Below are 18,316 nucleotides of genomic sequence, written 5' to 3'. Positions count from 1 at the left end.
AAGTGCGAATTTTCCTTTGACTCAGCATTGTCATGCCTATGAACGTATCCTAAAATTTAATCAAAGATGTACACAAATATTTGATTACAAGGATATTCACGCTTAAGGATTTTTTTTTTTTTGAGGAAGATTAGCCCTGAGCTAATATCTGCTGCCAATCCTCCTCTTTTTGCTGAGGAAGATTGGCCCTGAGCTAACAGCTGTGCCCATCTTCCCCATTTTATAGGTGGGACGCCTGCCAAAGCATGGCTTGATAAAAGCAGTCCGCAGGTCTGTGCCCGGGATCCAAACGGGCAAACCCTGGGCCTCTGAACCAGAGGATGCAAACTTAAGCACTAAGCCACCTGGCCAGCCCCTTAAGGATTTTTTAATAACGGCAAAAGATTAGAAATAACCTAGACGCCCAACATCTTACTGTTGTTCAATGTTAATGAAATCAATAATACATATTAAACATGGTGTCTTTAAACAGAAACACAATAAAACAAGATTACATATTGGTTGAGGAAGATGTTATGACCAGAGGCTTGCAGGAACCTAACTCTGTATTTTCCCCGGAAGCAACTGTTCCGTATTCACTAACAATTTCTTTAGAAGATATGCAGCAATTTTATAGAAGATAACTAACATAACTAATGAGAATTAACTGTTAATTATTTTTAAAAGAAATGAGTATTATCACGATGCTTAACCCCAAGACAGCACGGGAAGAGTGAAAACAAAATGTGCTTTGGACTTGTAAAACCTGGCTCAGACTCTTTACATATAAAGCCAGGGCTAAATAATATCTCTTTCATAGGTGATAATAAAAATTAGTTAAGTCAATGTACAGAAAACTTACGAAACATACACAGTACCACCGAAACACTGATTGCTTACACAAACATTTCCACCCAGTTTTACATAGTGATTTCTTTACAAGGAAAGAAGCCATTTTTTCGAGACAAAAGTTGTTCCCATCAATGAATCAGCAGATAAGCAGTAACACTGGGACAGTCTAGGCATCCAGGAAAACAAGATATTGCACTAAGGAAGTATGTATCCTGCCTTTTAGTTGTAATCATTTCTGTAGTCTATTTAACTGGTTCCTTTACAAGATACTTAGTTCTGACTCATCCTCCTTTAGCCTCATGCCCTGTTCAGAAACGCACAGTCAGCTGCTCGCCTGCTGGATAATCACTACAGTCATTCAATCTCACTTGCCTCTGAATCATAACTGGGTTGCATCTAAGTGTAAAAAATAGCTTCTTTTATAGGGACTTAATATAATTTACCAACCTACTTCTTACAGTTCAAAAGAGAAATCATAACATGGATTAATACAGAATGTGCCTGTAACTTCACAGATTATATATTATACATAATATACGTATTATTAATACACATACATATTCAATAAATGGACATGTTAACCAAATAGAGAAATCCATCCTAAAATTCACATGGAATCTCAAGGGACCCTGAATAGCCAAAACAATCTTGCAAAAGAACAAAACTTGAGGACTCACACATCCCAATTTCAAAATTTATTTCAAAGTTACAGTAACCAAAACAGTGTAGTATTGGCATAAAGACAAACAGATAGACCAATGGAATAGAACAGAAAGCCCAGAAATAAACCCTCACATATATGGTCAAATGATTTTTGACAAGGGTGCCAAGACCATTCAATGGGGAAAGGACAGTCTTTTCAACAAAGGTGCTGGGAAAATGGATATCCACATGCAAAAGAATGCAGCTGGACCCTTACCTAACACCATACACAAAAACTAAAAATGGATCAAAGACCTAAATGGAAGACCTAAAACTATAAAACTCTTAGAAGCAAACATAGGATAAAAGCTTCATGACACTGGATTTGGCAGTGATTTCTTACAGATGACACCAAAGGCATAGGTAACAACAACAAAAAAGACAAATTCGACTTCATGAAAATTTTTAAATTTTATCCATCAAAAGACAGTAACAACAGAGCAAAAATGAAACCCACAGCATAGGAGAAAATATTTTCAAATCATATATCTGTTAAGGGATTAATATCTAAAATTAATATAGAGAATTCTTAAAACTCAACAACAACAAAAAACTCAATTCAAAAATGGGCAAAGGACTTGAATAAACCTTTCTCCAAAGATGATATACAAATGGCCAATAAGCACATGAGAAGAGGCTCAACATCACTAATCATTAGGGAAATGCAAATCAAAACTACAATGAGATACCACTTCGCATTCATTAGGATGGCTACTATGAGAAAAACAGAAAACAACAAGTGTTGGCAAGGATGAGAAATTGGAACCCTTGTGCATTTCCGGTAGGAAAGTAAAACGAGCACACTTGCTGTGGAAAACAGTATGGTGGGTTCCTCAAAAAATTAAAAAAAGGCGCCAGCCTGGGGCCATAGTAGTTAAGTTCATGGGCTCTGCTTCTGCAGCCTGGGGTTCACAGGTTTGGATCCCAGGTGCGGACCTAGGCACTGCTCATCAAGCCATGCTGCGGCAGCATCCCACACACAAAATAGAGGAAGACTGGTACAGATGTTAGCCCAGTGACAGTCTTCCTCAAGCAAAAAGAGGAAGGCTGGCAACAGATGTTAGCTCAGGGCCAATCTTCCTCACACACAAACACACAAAACAAAAAACAACCCCACCACCAGATCCAGCAATTCCACTTTGGCATATATACCCAAAAGAAAGGAAGGCAGGGTCTCAAAGACATTTCTCATATACCCATGTTCACACAGCTAGCAAGTGGTAAAAACTAGCATCCAGAACTCCTGACTCTACATATTTACCTACACCACAGTTGCATTCATTAATTGCATATTAATGTTTTCTAAGTATTTCAGGGTATGTAAAAATAGATCATTTCCTTAAAGAATAAATAGACTGGATGGTCAACTTCACAGTTAAATCCATAGCATCTAGAACAATAAATATTGCGAACTCTTTTAAATGACTTCAGAACATATCATATGAACACTTCTCCTCCCCCCTAAAAATAGATAGCTTACTAGTTCTTCAACTTCATTCTCTGAATTAATGTAAACAATACATGTTTAGGAGATTCCTGAAAGCGGTGCAATTTCAAGTGAAAAGTGTACAAAATTAAATTATAAAACTCTTTTTAATTAACACCAATAAAAAGTAATGAAATAAGAGGCAGATGCTGTTTATTGTAATCCATTATCTGAGTCAACTCTGTAAGAATTACTTTTGAAAATATTACAGCTGACTTTACCAAATTATTAACATAATATTAACACAAAAGAATTATGTGTAGTTTTCCAGCAGCTCCACCATCATCACAAACATTATTTGCACTACAAATTAGAAAAACAATTCAAGTAAAGTTAAAGGTTAAAAGGAAAAAGATGAAGGTTAAAGGCTGATTTGAAGTCATCAAAATGAGGGTCTAAGAAGATCATATTAAAATATTAATAGTTATTCACTCTAGTGTGAAGAGTAACTTGGTCAGCCAAAACAATATAAGGCTTTGGAAGGTGGTATGTGGATTTTCTAGCAACTTACCTAATGATTATTTATTAGCAACAGTGTGGTATACAGCAAAGAACAGACTGGGATAAAAAAGACCTGGATCTGAATCTTGGTTCTGCCTAGGACATGACTTTTGAAGGTTTATTTAGCCTCTTTGGGCCTCCATTTCCTCAGCTGTAAAATCAAGATACCACCAAATGTGTTCTAAAATCAAATAAAGGACTTCCCTATATAGTGCATGATTAAGAGTATTTAGTGATAATGTACATCATCTGGCACAGTGCCAGGGGGGTGGTGATCACCATAAAAACTGGTTTGCAGATTGTCAAAACGCATTTAAAAATGGCCCAATGTTCTGGAATTAGAGATGAAGGCTATAATGTGAATATATTAAAAATCACGAAATTGTACACTTTAAAATGGGTAAGATGGTGAATTTTATTTCAATTTTTTAAAATGGCCCAGAAATGTTCTGCATAGCAAAAGCACAGTAAGCCAGGACTGAAGAGCTGGCATGAATAAGCAACCCTTAAACAATTTAGAGGGTTCTCCCAAAGGCTCATTATTTAAAACAATATTCTGCAAGTCCAGACACTTACTAGAAATTATCATTTAATATGGGTAAAATATTTTGTTTGAAAAACATCTAAATTCTCCTAATGGAAATGCTTAAGTCACCTGTTCCTATGCTACCCTTTTGTTTTAATCTGAAGATTAACCTGCGTTTACATCAGAAGTTTTAAAAGACAAAATGGATAAGGATTGGTTGTATATGTAGAAAAAAGGTTTTTACCCACAAAAACAACCATTCCCAGACTCAGATCATTCCTTCTTAAGATACAAAGTACAGCACAGCATCTGAGTCCTAAAAGCACAGTTATACTGCCAAAAGGCAAATTTTAAGTGTTATTTTAAATTCTTGGTTTCTAAATACACATCAACTTGAGAAGGCTCAGCCTGAAGTGAAAAGCTCATGATAAATAACAATTTTCAAATGTTTACATTGTATACTTTCATAAAATAAGGTAACAATAATTAAACTCCCTACCATAACACTGTCTATAACAAGAACATGTTAACTAGTCTGTGGCTTCTAATCCTCTGTAGAAAACTAAGTATCAAAGAAATAAAGTCTAGGAGCCTGCTCAAGCTAAAGAGTGTTAAAACTTCCATATGTTTTCTTAGCAGTAAAATGGAGATCATAAAAGTATCAGTGTATGTTATCTATGTATCAATTAAAATAGCACCTGGCACATAGCCAGTGCTACAGAACTGTTTGCTATTATTATTCTAAATCTTAAATGAGGAAATAAAAATACACAGTAGACAAGAGAGTCTCATCTACTGCGAGGTCGTTAATAAACTCCTCCTGCTCTTCCCAAAATGCCTTTACTAGAATGCCTAAACTTTTCTGTATGAGAGAAAAAGATTTTTCATATGATTGCCACCTGTACAGGATGACTATTGTTTCCTAGATTAATTTGCAAAGGTTTCCTAGAAGGATGGATATTGCATCTGTGCTCAGTAAGTACATCCATGTCCATATTTCTCATCTTTTTATTTTAAAACTTAACACTGATAATCACTTTGTTGCTTCTTTCTATATACAAAGGTAAATACTTATTTCTAATTTTTCTATTCTTTCATGGTTAATAACAGTAAGATCAGAAAGATTTTTTTCAATGTCAGATAAAAAAGTATCCAACAATTACTAACAAGATGTGTAGAAAATTCAAAGATAAAAAAGTAAATGCTATATCAGATAGAAAATTTCATTTTTGTTTTAAAATTTAAATATTCACAGAAAAAAAGTTGACAAAATAATAAAATATTAACAATGGTTTTCTAAGCGGTAGGTTATGGACGATTTTGATATCTTTTCTAAAAGTGTATTCCAAATTTTTCTAATTTTTTTGTCAGGAAAAAAGTTATTTTAAAAACACTACATTGAAACAACATAGATGACATTAAAGACATTATGCTAAGTGAAATAAACTAGTCACAGCAGAACAAATACTAAATATTTTCACAAAAGAAGGTAATAATAATTAAACTCCCTACCATATCACTGTCTTTAACAAGAAAATATTAGCTAACAGCTAACTGGACTAGACTAGCTAAATAAGACTAGTTAACATGTTCTAGTCTAAGTAGAATGGTGGCTGCCCGGGGTTGGGGGCAGGAGGGAATGGTGAGTTAATGTTTAATGGGTATGGAGTTTTAGTTTGGGAAAAGGAAAAAAGTTCTGGAGATGAATGGTGGTGATGGTTGCACAACAATGTGAATATACTTAATGGTACTGAACTGCATAGTTAAAAATAGTTAAAACGGTAAATTTTATATTATGTATATTTTACCACAATAAAAAAAACCAAAACATGGGCCAGCCCGGTGGCGCAGCGGTTAAGTGTGCAAGTTCCACTTCAGCAGCCCGGGATTCACTGGTTTGGATCCTGGGTGCAGACATGGCACTGCTTGGCAAGCCATGATGTGGTAGACGTCCCACATACAGAGTAGAGGAAGATGGGCATGGATGTTAGCTCAGGACCAGTCTTCCTCAGCAAAAAGAGGAGGATTGGCAGCAGTTAGCTCAGGGCTAATCTTCCTTAAAAAAAAAAAATACATACCTATATATATATATATATATGGTCAGGAAGTAGAAGGAAGGAGGGGAAGAATAAAGGATGTTCCTCTCAGACATTATTTCTGTCTACTCTAACTTAGAATATATATATAATTCAGATAAGGCCAAGACTGAAATTTTACCTTTACACTGAAAAGTAAATCCAGGCAAATAGTATAATTCAAGAGAAGGGAAAAGAGAATATACAATCTTCATATACTTCAGAGGTACATTTATATGCAAATTAATGTAACCCCAACTGGAAGGTACTATAACATCCTAATTTTTAAACACTCTAATTTATTCATGAAGTCAGTAACTCTTCCTCTTGGATTTAAAAATAATTGAAATAGGGGGCCGGCCCCGTGGCCGAGTGGTTAAGCTCATACACTCGCCTTCAGCGGCCCAGGGTTTCACTGGTTTGGATCCTGGGCACAGACATGGTACCACTCATCAGGCCATGTTGAAGCCGCGTCCCATATGCCACAACTAGAAGGACCCACAACTAAAACATACAAATATGTACTGGGGGGATTTGGAGAGAAAAAGCAAAAAAAGAAAGAAAGATTGGCAACAGTTGTTAGCTCAGGTGCCAATCTTTAAGAAACAAAGAAAAAATAATAATAATTGAAATAAAACCTTTTCTTTAAAAATACAAGCCTAGGACGTTCACTTCTAAGCTTTACGATTCAGTTATTAAAATATAATAGCATACTTAAAACATATTTTTAAAAACCAGATTACTTATTTCAATGCACTAAACGGTCAATAACTAAGTACTGGAAAATCCGCTTCATATTTTAGTTGAATTAAAATACTTAAAATCTAGATCTGACAAGCTCAATTTCTCTTAGGGGAAATCGCATTCCAAAGCTTTACCACATATATCTTTTATTTGGAATGACTGGGTTGTCTACCGAGGAAAAGAAACTTGTTGAGCTTGAACAGGAATGCCTCAAAGCTAACATCAAGGAATCCTCTAAACCCTGCCAAACTGTGGATGGTACATAAACAGACACAATATTTATTTTGGGACAAAGTTCCTACAAGCAAGTAAGCAAAATGCTCCAGAAGAAGCAGAGTCACAAACCTTCGGAGAAGCCATTTAAAACAAGAGTCTGCCCTCATTCATTAAATCAAATGCTGTTAAATTTTGCTTTGCTATTTCATGCTCATGGAAATGAATAATAAAAGATTTTTAAGCATAAAAGTTCAGAAAGAAAAAAATAAAACACAATTTATCAAAAATTTTAAAAAGTACCTACTCCAATGACATACATTTCGTAAATACTTCTCGACGTATGCTATTAATGTTATGTGACTACCAATTAAAATTGTTAAGTTATAAACAGGAATGTAGCAACAGTAAAAGAGTTTAACCTCTCTCCTTCTGAGGCCAATGTAGTAAAACTAGATAATACATTCAATTTCCATAGAAAAAAGTGATAAACAGTAGCACTGTAAAGTTCATTTTTTTCAGTTTATAAATTATTGTTCATATCCTCTATTCTATACTCAAAAACTAGGATCATGTAGTAAGCATATACAATCATTAATTCAAAATCCCAATGAGGCTTTATGAAACACAGAATGCAGGCAAAAACCATTAATCTGACCACTCAAGACTAATAACTTATGGTCAACCATAATCATTTGCATTTGTTTGAAATAAAAAGTAATTGGAAATTGGTCCTACAAGGAAAGACCAAAGGAATTGGAGTTGCTTGGTCTATAAAAATGTAAAGTAAGAACTATTTAAATTCTGATCAGTTCTTTCCTTGTCTTCTGACACCTAAATTAGAGGAAAACAGTTTAGATTAAGAAAGATTTAAGAACATTTTGGCTGTCAGGGTTTCTAATACACCAGGATGGACCACTTGGGAAAGACGTGGTGTTTCAACATTGTGTAGCTACCTGAAGTGAAGCTGACCTAAGGCAAGCTACAGCACTAAACCTCCCTGATTAAGTTATCTATAATCTCAGTCTACAAAACCATTAAATAGCCTAATTTTGGATAGGGCTTTAATTTAAAAGGCATTTTCACATATTCTGGTACCTCATTTAATCCTCACATGAGGTATATGAATAGGGTAGACATTCTGATTCCCATTTATAGGTAAGGAAAATAGTTATGATTGTCTCTTGACTCAAATCCAAAGCTCTTTCCACTACACTGTATTATTTTAAACCTCTTCTGAGACAGACCCTTATTGAGAGCCAATGTAGACAGCTCACCAGACACCTGGGTGCAAAAGTTTCAAATATATTTGAAAGACAGATTATAAAATTGTGTGTTCTGACTTGGTCTTACATAAAGTACCTATTTATGGTCAGTTATTCATTAACAGACCTTCCTTACTGAAGACTCTTGGTTTGAAAATATTCCTACAAACACAAAACCAGAATGAATGAATAAAAGGATTGATTTCGCTAAGCCCATTTTCTTATGATCTAAAGCCATACTTCAAATCAAAGAGAATATGGAGCTTCTGTTTCCTATTAGCATTCTAATATTTTCAGATTCACTAAATTTAAGTGAATATTGTGGTAGCCAGCCACCAAAATGGTCCCAATGAAACCAGCCTCCTGGTATTCACACCCATGTGCATGAATAAATTCTCCTTGCTTCCTCTTGAGTGTGGGCTAGACAGTGACTTGCTTCTAGTGAACAGAATAAGACACGAGGGATCGGAGGATAGATCACAAAAAGCAGGGTGACTTTATTCTTTTTCTCTCTATGGAGAGGTACACATGACTAGGAACTAAAGTCACCTACCAACAGTCACACGAATGAGCTCAGAAGTAGATCCTTCAGCAGGAGTTAAGTCTTCAAAGACTGCACAGCCCCAGCTCTTAGCCAGAACCATCCAGCCAAGCCACTCTCAGATTCCTGTGAAACAGCATGAGGGAACTTTTGGGGTTGACGGAAACATATCTTAATTATCTTGATATCTTGTGGGTGGTGTTTACATGGGTGCATACATTTGTTAACTCAAATTATACACTTAAAATGGGTGCATATTACTGAATGCAAACTTCATTTCAATAAAGTCGATTCTTTTTTAAAGGCCACTGAACTCTGCAGATAAGCAGACAAATGGTCACTTATGAAAAAGTAGTGCCATAATTTAAGAAGTTAAGGGTGGGTTGTGAGAAAATAGAAGCTTCAGTAACAAGCTACCATTGCAAATTCACATGTCCTAAACTGCTCCTCAAAATTACTCCACCCACAGCCTTTCCTATCTCAGATGACAGCAATCCCATACTCCCAGCTGCTCTGGCCAAAACAGTTGGAGTCCTTCTTGACTCTCACACCCCAAATCCAATCCATAAGCAAATTCTGTTGGCTCTATCTCCAAATACATTCAGACTATGAGCACTCTCACCACCTCCACTGCTACCACTCTAGCCTCTTGCCAAGATTACTCAATAACTAAACTGGTCTCCCTGCTTCACTCTCATCCCCTATAACTTATTGTTAACCTAGTAGCTAGAGTGATCCTTTCAAAACCTGAGGCGGATCACATCATTCATCTGCTCTAAAACCTGAAACTAATCTCCATTTCACTTAGAATAAAAGTCCATGTTGTTACAAAGGCCTACTATGGTCACATAAACTGACTCCTTGTTATCTCCCTGACCTCATCTCCTATTACTCTCCTTCTTACTCAGTCCACTTAAGCCACACTGGCATGCTTGCTGTTTATCAAACACACAGTGCCTGCTCCCACTTCCAGGACCTTTACATTGGCTGTCTCCCCTGTGTGGGACATCTTTCGCCCAATACCTCCATGGCTCATCATTCCCCAGCTTCCTTGAGGCCTCTGCTCAAATGACCTTCTTTATCCAGACCACCCTATTTAAACTTGCAAACATTCCTGCTCATTGATCACCCTTATTCTACTCTACTTTTCCTTTTTTCCAGAGCAATTACCACTTCGTAACATATTATATGCTTATTTATTATGTATATTGTCTACTCCTCCACTCTTTCTACAAAACAACCTCCAGGGCAGGATCTTTGTTTTGTTCACTGATATACCTCAAGTACCTAGGACAGTGCTCAGTACACATAACAGGTGTTCAACAAATACCTTCTGAATCAATTTTTGAATAACTGTGTCAGATACCGGGCTAAGCACTTTACCTATCACTCAATCACAAGAGCAACCCTGGGAAGTATGCATGAACTTCATTTTACGGTTGAGAACTATAAAGGTTAAAAACCTTGCCTAAAGTTACACAGCAGTAAATGAAGCCAGGAGTTAATTCAATTATGCCCAACTCTGAAGCCTTAACCACTAGTTTTCTCAAAGCTGGGTGTGACTGGGAAGAGAAGTAAGCTGCTTCAGGAGGTAACTAGGTTGACAAACTGGGGAAGAAAAGACACTGATTTGCAATCCAATATAAGGAGCAGAGGAAAATAATTAACATTTGAAGAAATTCCTTCAATTTTTCTTTGCCTCTAGCCCTAGTCCTGTCCGGAAAGAAATAAAGGCTAATGGTTATCAAAACAGAGACCATAAAAAAGGAGAAAGAGAAATAAGAGACGCCCCAGCCTGACGTCCATGGATGAAAACAGTCAGAACCGTTTCTCTAAATTCACTAGCATACTTGATCCCAGTGGTAGAGAGCAATATACTAGCAGATTTTTTTTTTTTTGCCTTAAAATGTTTTTTTCTTCTAGATCCTATTGCTGTAATACAGGTGTTGACAAAATAATTTTTGAGAAATACAGGATCTATTCGTAAACATTCACAGATTTAAATCTGAAGGAAAGATACTGACTTCTGCCAGTGTTACCATTTTGAAACACAGCCACACTCATTTGTTTACATATTGTCTATGGCTCCTTTCACACTATTACAGCAGAGCTGAGTAGTTGCAACAGACACCATATGCCTGCAAAACTGAAAATATTTAATAACTGGCCATTTACAGAAAAACACCTTCCAAAACAACTATTAGGGCTGGCAAGGTGGCACAGCAGTTAAGTTCGCACATTCTGCTTCGGTGGCCCCGGGGTTGCCTGTTTGGATCCTGGGTGCGGACCTATGCATCTCTTGGCAAGCCATGCTGTGGCAGGTGTCCCACATATAAAGTAGAGGAAGATGGGCACAGATGTTAGCTCAGGGCCAGTCTTCCTCAGCAAAAAGAGGAGGATTGGCAGCAGATGTTAGCTCAGGGCTAATCTTCCTCAAAAAGATAAATTAAAACTATTAATAAAATGCAAGTTTCCTGACAGCTTTCATCAGTTCTATCACTTTCCCTGATGTATTTGAAAACATATCCTCTAGATACTACAATAAACCATCCAACATTTTTGTTATTGTTGGTCATATAACTACAAACATCTCAATGGTTTAAGTCCAAGGATAATGTGGTCTTCAATCTAGCACACAGATATCATAAAATTAATTCAAACAAACATACTTTCTAGTAGAGTTAAGATCCATTTATTAGTGATTAAATACTGGAAGACTTCAGTAACACTGGGATGTCAATTCTGAAACCTTAAAATAGTTTAGCTTAAAGTTGACAGGAAAGGAATTTTTTGGTTTATGTCTGTAGTACATGAGCTACCATGTTAAACAAACTTCACAAGTGTTTTGAACAAGGAAAAAACCGATTTCTTCCTTTAGTCACACATACATGCACCAAACAGACAAAAAAACAATAATCCTACAATGACTTCCCAACTTCTCCCTTACAAGTAAGAATTCGCAAATAGTAAAATCTGGTACATTTGCTTTTAATCTTCCAAGCAAACAAGCTAATACATAGGAAAGCAAATTACCTACTTATTATTACTCATTTTTTAAATTCTGTAACTTATTTTCCCTCTCCCTTTCCAGAGATTAGTCACCCAAAAAAGATCAAACCTTATTTCATAAAATTAAAGGAAACAAAAAACTCTTTATTGTATACACACAAAATCAGAAATCCTTTTCCTAACAGAGGCTAATACAAAAACCTTTTAAGTCTCTCCAAGGAAGACTTTGATGTTTCTTATGTTTTGCAAATAAAGTGATAGGTTATGCTATTCGTGACAACACTTAGAAAAGTAATTTAGCAAGTTGATAAAAACAGGTACAGATACACTACAAAGGAAACAGGAGAAATATTGAGCATAAAATGACATCAAAAAAATTTTTTTCTTTAAATGTTCTTCAAGAGTCACTTTCATATTAAAAGACGAACCAAACAGATATTATTCATTAAAATTTCACCAAATCATATAATACATTTAACTTAGATTTTAATAGGACTCTCAGCTTAAACATGTCCATCCGCATTTTTTATATCTTCAATCTGAACTTCCAATATAAACATTTTAAGGCATCTATTTGTTTTCCCAGCTGTTCCTCAAAACAAAAAAATTATTTCCAAGTTAAAGTTTCCACATTGTTTCTCTCAAAATTAAATTTGATATATTAACAGAAGTAGAAAGTTATCCATTAGCTATTTTTAAATATTATTAAATTTTAAGCTTAGAGCACCTTTTCCCATTTTTCTTTTAACTTCATTTTTTTACAGCACTGTAATCACGTTAGTGAAACAAAAAACTTCTTGTCAACACTTTTAAAGGAATTAAGTTTTGAATGTTACAAATAAGAAAGCACACTACTCTCTTTAAAGGCTAGAACTTTCTGTGGTGAACGCTGTATACATGAAATTAGTAAAGCAATGATATAAAAAATTTGACAGTGATTTTTTAAAAATTGTATTACATCCTTATAATACGAAAACCAATCTGACCATACGCCTGTATGATCAGACCTGTGATCTCTTTATTATAATGTAAATCATCAGATAATCTCTAACAATTCATAGTATTTCAAACTGCAAAGAAACGTTTCCTACCTTGCCTGCTTCTCTTTCTAAGTCGACATACTCCCGGCTAGGTGTTTGCCGCTGTTCTCCCTGCCAGCTGGCCGGAAAAAACTGGAGAGACAGATTGGTTCCTGTGGCCACAAAAGCCTTTTAGAAAAATCAATACAAACAGGATCAGGAGCAAGACATTACATAAATTATGCAGGCAGTCATTTATTTTTACATCAGTTTCTGTCTTAAGCCAGGCAGCATCGAGAATACTTAAAAGTAAAAAACATGCACTCATCATTTTTCTTAAGTATTAAGTTACAAACATCTGATTCCATTTTGAGGACATTTGCCATTGGCTGCTTAAATATAAAATCAGACATGGAATCAATACTTTCTTTCAGGTCATTTCTTGCTGACGTTAGGATCACACATTGCTAATGTCTATCCAGAACCAACATCCTTGAATTAAAAAACTTATATTTTTAAATGTGAAAATCACTCAAGATCTAACCATTTTAAATTTTAAGCATATCACAAAGTTGTATAAATGAGACATTTTAATTTTCCTTGCTCAAGGAAACGCTATGTTCTAAAAGCCCACATTAAAAATGCAAAGGGACTGTATCTCTTCTGATAAACCATTCATTAGCACGTGATGTGACAGCACTTCTCATCTCTCTTAAAACCTTGGGTGATTTAAAAAAAACATGCGTTTTCAAAAATTTGACTTTAGGAGGACTAGATCTGACTATAACAAGAGTAGTCATTTAATATTTATAAAAGATGTGGATGGCACAGCTTAACAGACAATCTAAAAGCATTTCAATAAAGTGTCATTCTGTGTAGCCTGTGAGCAATTTAACTATTTCTCCCAAGGAGAAAAAGGAAATAACACTGTCCCTCTTCCCAAGGGAAATTCAGAAAGAAAGAAATAAGTAAAAAGCATTTTGAAAAAAACACATTTTTCATCATCTAATTGTAAACTCTTCTTTGTTGAAATGAGAGAACGTTTTGTTTTATTTTACTAATTAAAGTTCTAAAGCATAATTTGTTTCCAAGCATACAGTCTTCAGCTGAAAGCAAGGGGTTCATATTTTGGGCAATCTGGTTAAAGCCATTAGCTGATTCAGCTATCCACTAGTTCCCCTGATGAAGAACAGCTTAGATTCTTTAGAGGTAAAAATTTATATTTTCTATTTCTATTACTGGTACTATAGGTACAATTGTCAACCTAACTGCTAAATCTCTATAGAGAGACGTCTTGGATGGTATTTCCCTAATCAACTAGGGTATCCTTTCTTGTGGTAAATATTTTATATGAATAGAGACTGAACAAATGTCAATATTAACCTTTAAAAAAAAAATCTTTCCCCACTACTAGCATAAGATTAAAAAACAATCAATTGAAGTGAAATGAATCAACAGTTCAAATGGAAAGCAGACTGTGGGAGGCAAACTGCTTAGGCTGTATTACCTGAGGCAAGTTACTTAACTCTGTGCCTCAGTTTCCTCATAAATTAATATTTGCAAAGTGCTTAGAACAGTACCAAGTAAACACTGTGTATTTGCTGAATAATGTAAGAGAAATAATTTTGAGCTAGATAGGAGAGCTAACTTTTTCAGCCCCAGAGAATGAAATTCTCAGAGCAGAATGGGTGGCAGGTAAGAGATTCAGCCCATGAATGAATGCCCTGCGTCAAAATCCCCCAGGCATGTTTCTTCAGCAGTCACCTACTAACAAATCCTTCTGCCCCCAGTGTACCCCATATCAGCTCTGTGCTAAGGAAAGACAGTCTACAGATCTTATTACCTCACCTCCTGTCTGAAGACCAACCTCAGAAGAGATTTCCTGCTTCATCACTTTACGTCCATTATCTCATCAAGATCCCTCTCTGAGACAGAAGAAGTGGTCAAAACAGATCATTCTAGAATAGCATTTCCCAAATTTATTTGACCACAGAACTCTTCTTCTAATGGAATACCTACACATACATAAGAGTTGGGAAAATTCTGTTTGAAAACATAAAAATGCTACACTGTTATCATTGTCTATATTTAAGATTTCCAGGTTGCCCTGACTATATTTCAGAGGTTTCATAAATGATAAACTAGCACATCTTGTGTCAATCCAACATACCTTTTATCCTTCCATCTTCGGGATTAAAAATATACAGTTTTTACTGCTCTTACAATAGAGTCACCATATCTGCCACAAGTATTTTTTCTTTTATCAATCATTAGTGTTGAAGATGTCTCCAACACTCTTACTACAATAAGAACTTACATGAGGAATAAGTCAGATTTTACCAAATAGATTCTACCCCTCACCCAGAATCACTTTATTCAAGCTACGATAAGAAGTCTGGGTAACTTTTATAGTTAAGAGGAGATAAGCATCACAGTTCTTAAGTTGTTTCACATCTAAATACAAAATAAATTTTTAATTAACCTCACTGATACATTAAGGAGACATTCAAAATAAAAGGAATAAAAAGAGAGGGAAAAAAGGGTTGGGAATAGTTTTGGGAACTAGGTATATTTTTATGGTATATAGCTGCTGTCAAAATAGAGGCAAAAGAATGCCTTTCCACACCTATTTTCCACAACCAAATAAGTAAAAGCCATTTCCTGTTCATAAGTCAAAAGATAAATTTTAGGCATTAAATTAAGTAACCTCTAAATTCAATTAATCAAGACCTATGATGCAAAAGGCATTGTACAAAGTACCTGCATAGATGGGGGTATATTAATGAATATACCACAGAAGTAATGTGGTCTCCGCCCTCTAGGAGCCAAGAATCTCATAATTTAAATGTGGACAACACTGAATTAAAGGGGGGAAACTAGAGAGAGAGAGAAATGGGAAATTCCTTCCCAAATATAAAGAGTTACATTATTCAACAAATTAAGACACGTATACAAGCTTAGCTGCAACTCTTACACAGAACTCAATCTACCTTCTTTAACTTTTAATACCTGTCAGATATTAAGAACTTATTAAAATTTGTAGGATCAGATATTTAGAAGAGGAGAAGGCCTAGAATATGTGTCTGATTTATCCCTGGAAAGAAATTTATGACAAATACAAGCAACCTCTAATACTGCTATATTACAGCAATATTATAGTACTGAACAGCAATTCAGATATACTGTGGGTTAAATTATACTCCCAATTCATAATTACATGCAGTAAAGTCTGATATGACAGAGAGACCCTAATAGCTGTGCTTCACCAGATTTCCAAAAAAACCCTTGGCTTTAAAAAATCGTGATAGCACTTCGTATCTTATCTTTTACACTTACATCAATTACCTCCAGGAAATCCACTGGTGAGGCATACCACCTACCTTTTGCAAAAGGAAACCGAGGCAAAGGATGATATAATCACAGGACCAACTAATGATTCTTCTACCACTCAGTGCCAAAACCAAAAAGTATTTGTCTTACACAGTTTCATCACATAACTATTACAACTACTTAGGAAGCCTGACGTGGGCTAAAAGCTGGAGATTTCCTTTCATTAACAGGCAATAATTACCCAATATTCTACAGCTCCTAACAAATTTAGCCAGTATCTTCTCATTATCTGTAATACAAATCTAAAAAGACTTCGTTTTAAATATCGAAATATTCTTTAAAAATAAATCTGATTTCGGTGATGAAAAGGGAGACCTTTGTGGTATGTGAACTGTATCTCAATAAAAATAAACAGATTCTCTATAAAGGAGGTGGGAGAAGTAAACGTTCCAATATGTCTTCCCATTGTTAACCCAAATTCAAACTGCACTGCAGCTCCAAGTCTCCGCAAATGCAATGGGCCCAAGTCACAGAGCAGATAACTGGATCCCATTATACAGGACTTCAACTTTTTTTTCTTTTAATTAATAATCAGTCTTTCTTCAGTTTCTTCCTACTCACTCTCTCACTTCTTCATTCCCTCATCAGCACCTCCAACAGGACAAATCAAAAGGAGCGAGGATGTTTTTTCAACATCAGGTTTGGTGTGGGCGAAGCACCAAACCCACCACCTCAAACACGGCCTCAAGATCAACTGCGGATTTCGCAGATCCATGCAATTCTTTAGGAACTGCAGCACCAAACGGGATATGTTTTTTAAGGTTTGAAAAAAGACGATAATGGCTTCTTTCTGATTCTCCTGAGGCTTAACATTCTAAGAAAAGAAGACGGAACGTTCTTTAGGGCTTTTTTTCCCCCCTCCATTAGGACAACAGATAACTGGCGGAAAGACTGACCCTCAGCCACACCGGGAGTGCGAGAGCCTCACGTATAGATTTACCAACAAATCCAGCGTCTAAGAAACGAACTACCGCCCAGGAATCAGATCCCTGAACGAAGCCCAATTCTTTTTCCGAAAGGGTGTTTTCTTCCTACAAATAGCCTGACCCCTTAATCAGTGTCACAGCCTAGCCAATGACCCTTCCCTGCTGAGCTGGGCTCGGGCTGGCGTCCCACCCGCCGCGTCTGGGGAACAGACCCACCCGGAGGGGCCACGGGGCAGCGTCTCCGCGAGAGGACGCGGCCCGCCAGCGTCTGGTTTCGCATTTTGAATCCCGAGTAGGAAGTGAGACGGCGCCCGCTCAGTTCCGGGAGCCGCGGCGCCGTCCGGAACCGGCCTGGGCCGCGGCGGCCCCCGCGCAACAAGTGCCCCGCGCGCCCCCGCCCCGCCGACTTACGATTTCCGAGCGGCCGTCGCGGCAGGCGTTCTGGAAGCGCGCCTGGCGCTCCTCGTGGGGCCGGTCCCTGAAGCCCGTGTACTTAATCTGCAAGGCAGAGACGGCCCGAAATCAGGAGCCAAATCCGCGGCGCCGCCCGCCCCGCGCCGATAAGGGCAACTGGAGTCCGCGGGCAGGCGGCCGCCCGGGCGAGATTGCCCCTCCGCGGGCGCGCCGGGGCCGGGCTGGGGGCCGCGCCGCCCAAACTTTTCTCCGCCCGGGCCCACTCCGGGCGCGCCGCGGCCTCCGCGCCGCCCGCCTCACCTCACACTCGCGGCTCAGCTTCCTGAAGAACTCCTCGTTCTCGAACTTGCTTCTCTGGTCGGGCACGACGCGCGGCATCTTCCCGCCCTGAGGCCGCGCCGGCCGGCCGGGCTCGGGGCTTGCGCGGGCACCCGCTGGCCGGCTCCGCGCTGACCGACTGACCGCCCACCCGCGGCGCCCTGACCCTCGCTTCCCTTTGTTTCAGGCGCCCGCCCGCGTGGGCTCCTGCGCCCGGGAGTCTGAGGTGCCGCCGCCTGCTCGAGCCCAGCCCACGCCGCCGCCGCCGCCGCCGCCTCAGCCGTTGCCTACCGCCCGCGCGGACCCAGCACTCGCCGCCCCCGGCCGCCGCCGCCGCCGCCGCCACTTCCTCTCGC

At 37.8% G+C, this 18,316-nt stretch overlaps 1 protein-coding gene across 2 annotated transcripts in view; it reads right to left on the bottom strand.

Annotated features, from left to right (window-relative positions):
* CBFB (core-binding factor subunit beta) overlaps nucleotides 1–18,316 on the bottom strand; it is a 50,417-nt gene extending 32,101 nt beyond the window's left edge. For both annotated transcript variants that reach the window (XM_046682689.1, XM_046682688.1), the window contains exons 1-3: nucleotides 17,943–18,316; nucleotides 17,640–17,726; nucleotides 12,985–13,101 (exon numbers count right to left, since the gene is read on the bottom strand). In XM_046682689.1, coding sequence (XP_046538645.1) covers nucleotides 12,985–13,101; nucleotides 17,640–17,726; nucleotides 17,943–18,020 — 282 coding nt within the window. In that variant the 5' untranslated portion in view covers nucleotides 18,021–18,316. The remainder of the gene's footprint in view (nucleotides 1–12,984; nucleotides 13,102–17,639; nucleotides 17,727–17,942) is intronic.

This window comes from Equus quagga, chromosome 13 (genome assembly GCF_021613505.1).
Source record: "Equus quagga isolate Etosha38 chromosome 13, UCLA_HA_Equagga_1.0, whole genome shotgun sequence".
NCBI classification, from domain to species: Eukaryota; Metazoa; Chordata; class Mammalia; order Perissodactyla; family Equidae; genus Equus; species Equus quagga.
Note: the sequence above shows the minus strand (reverse complement) of the source record. Positions and strands in the feature narration are given on the sequence as shown.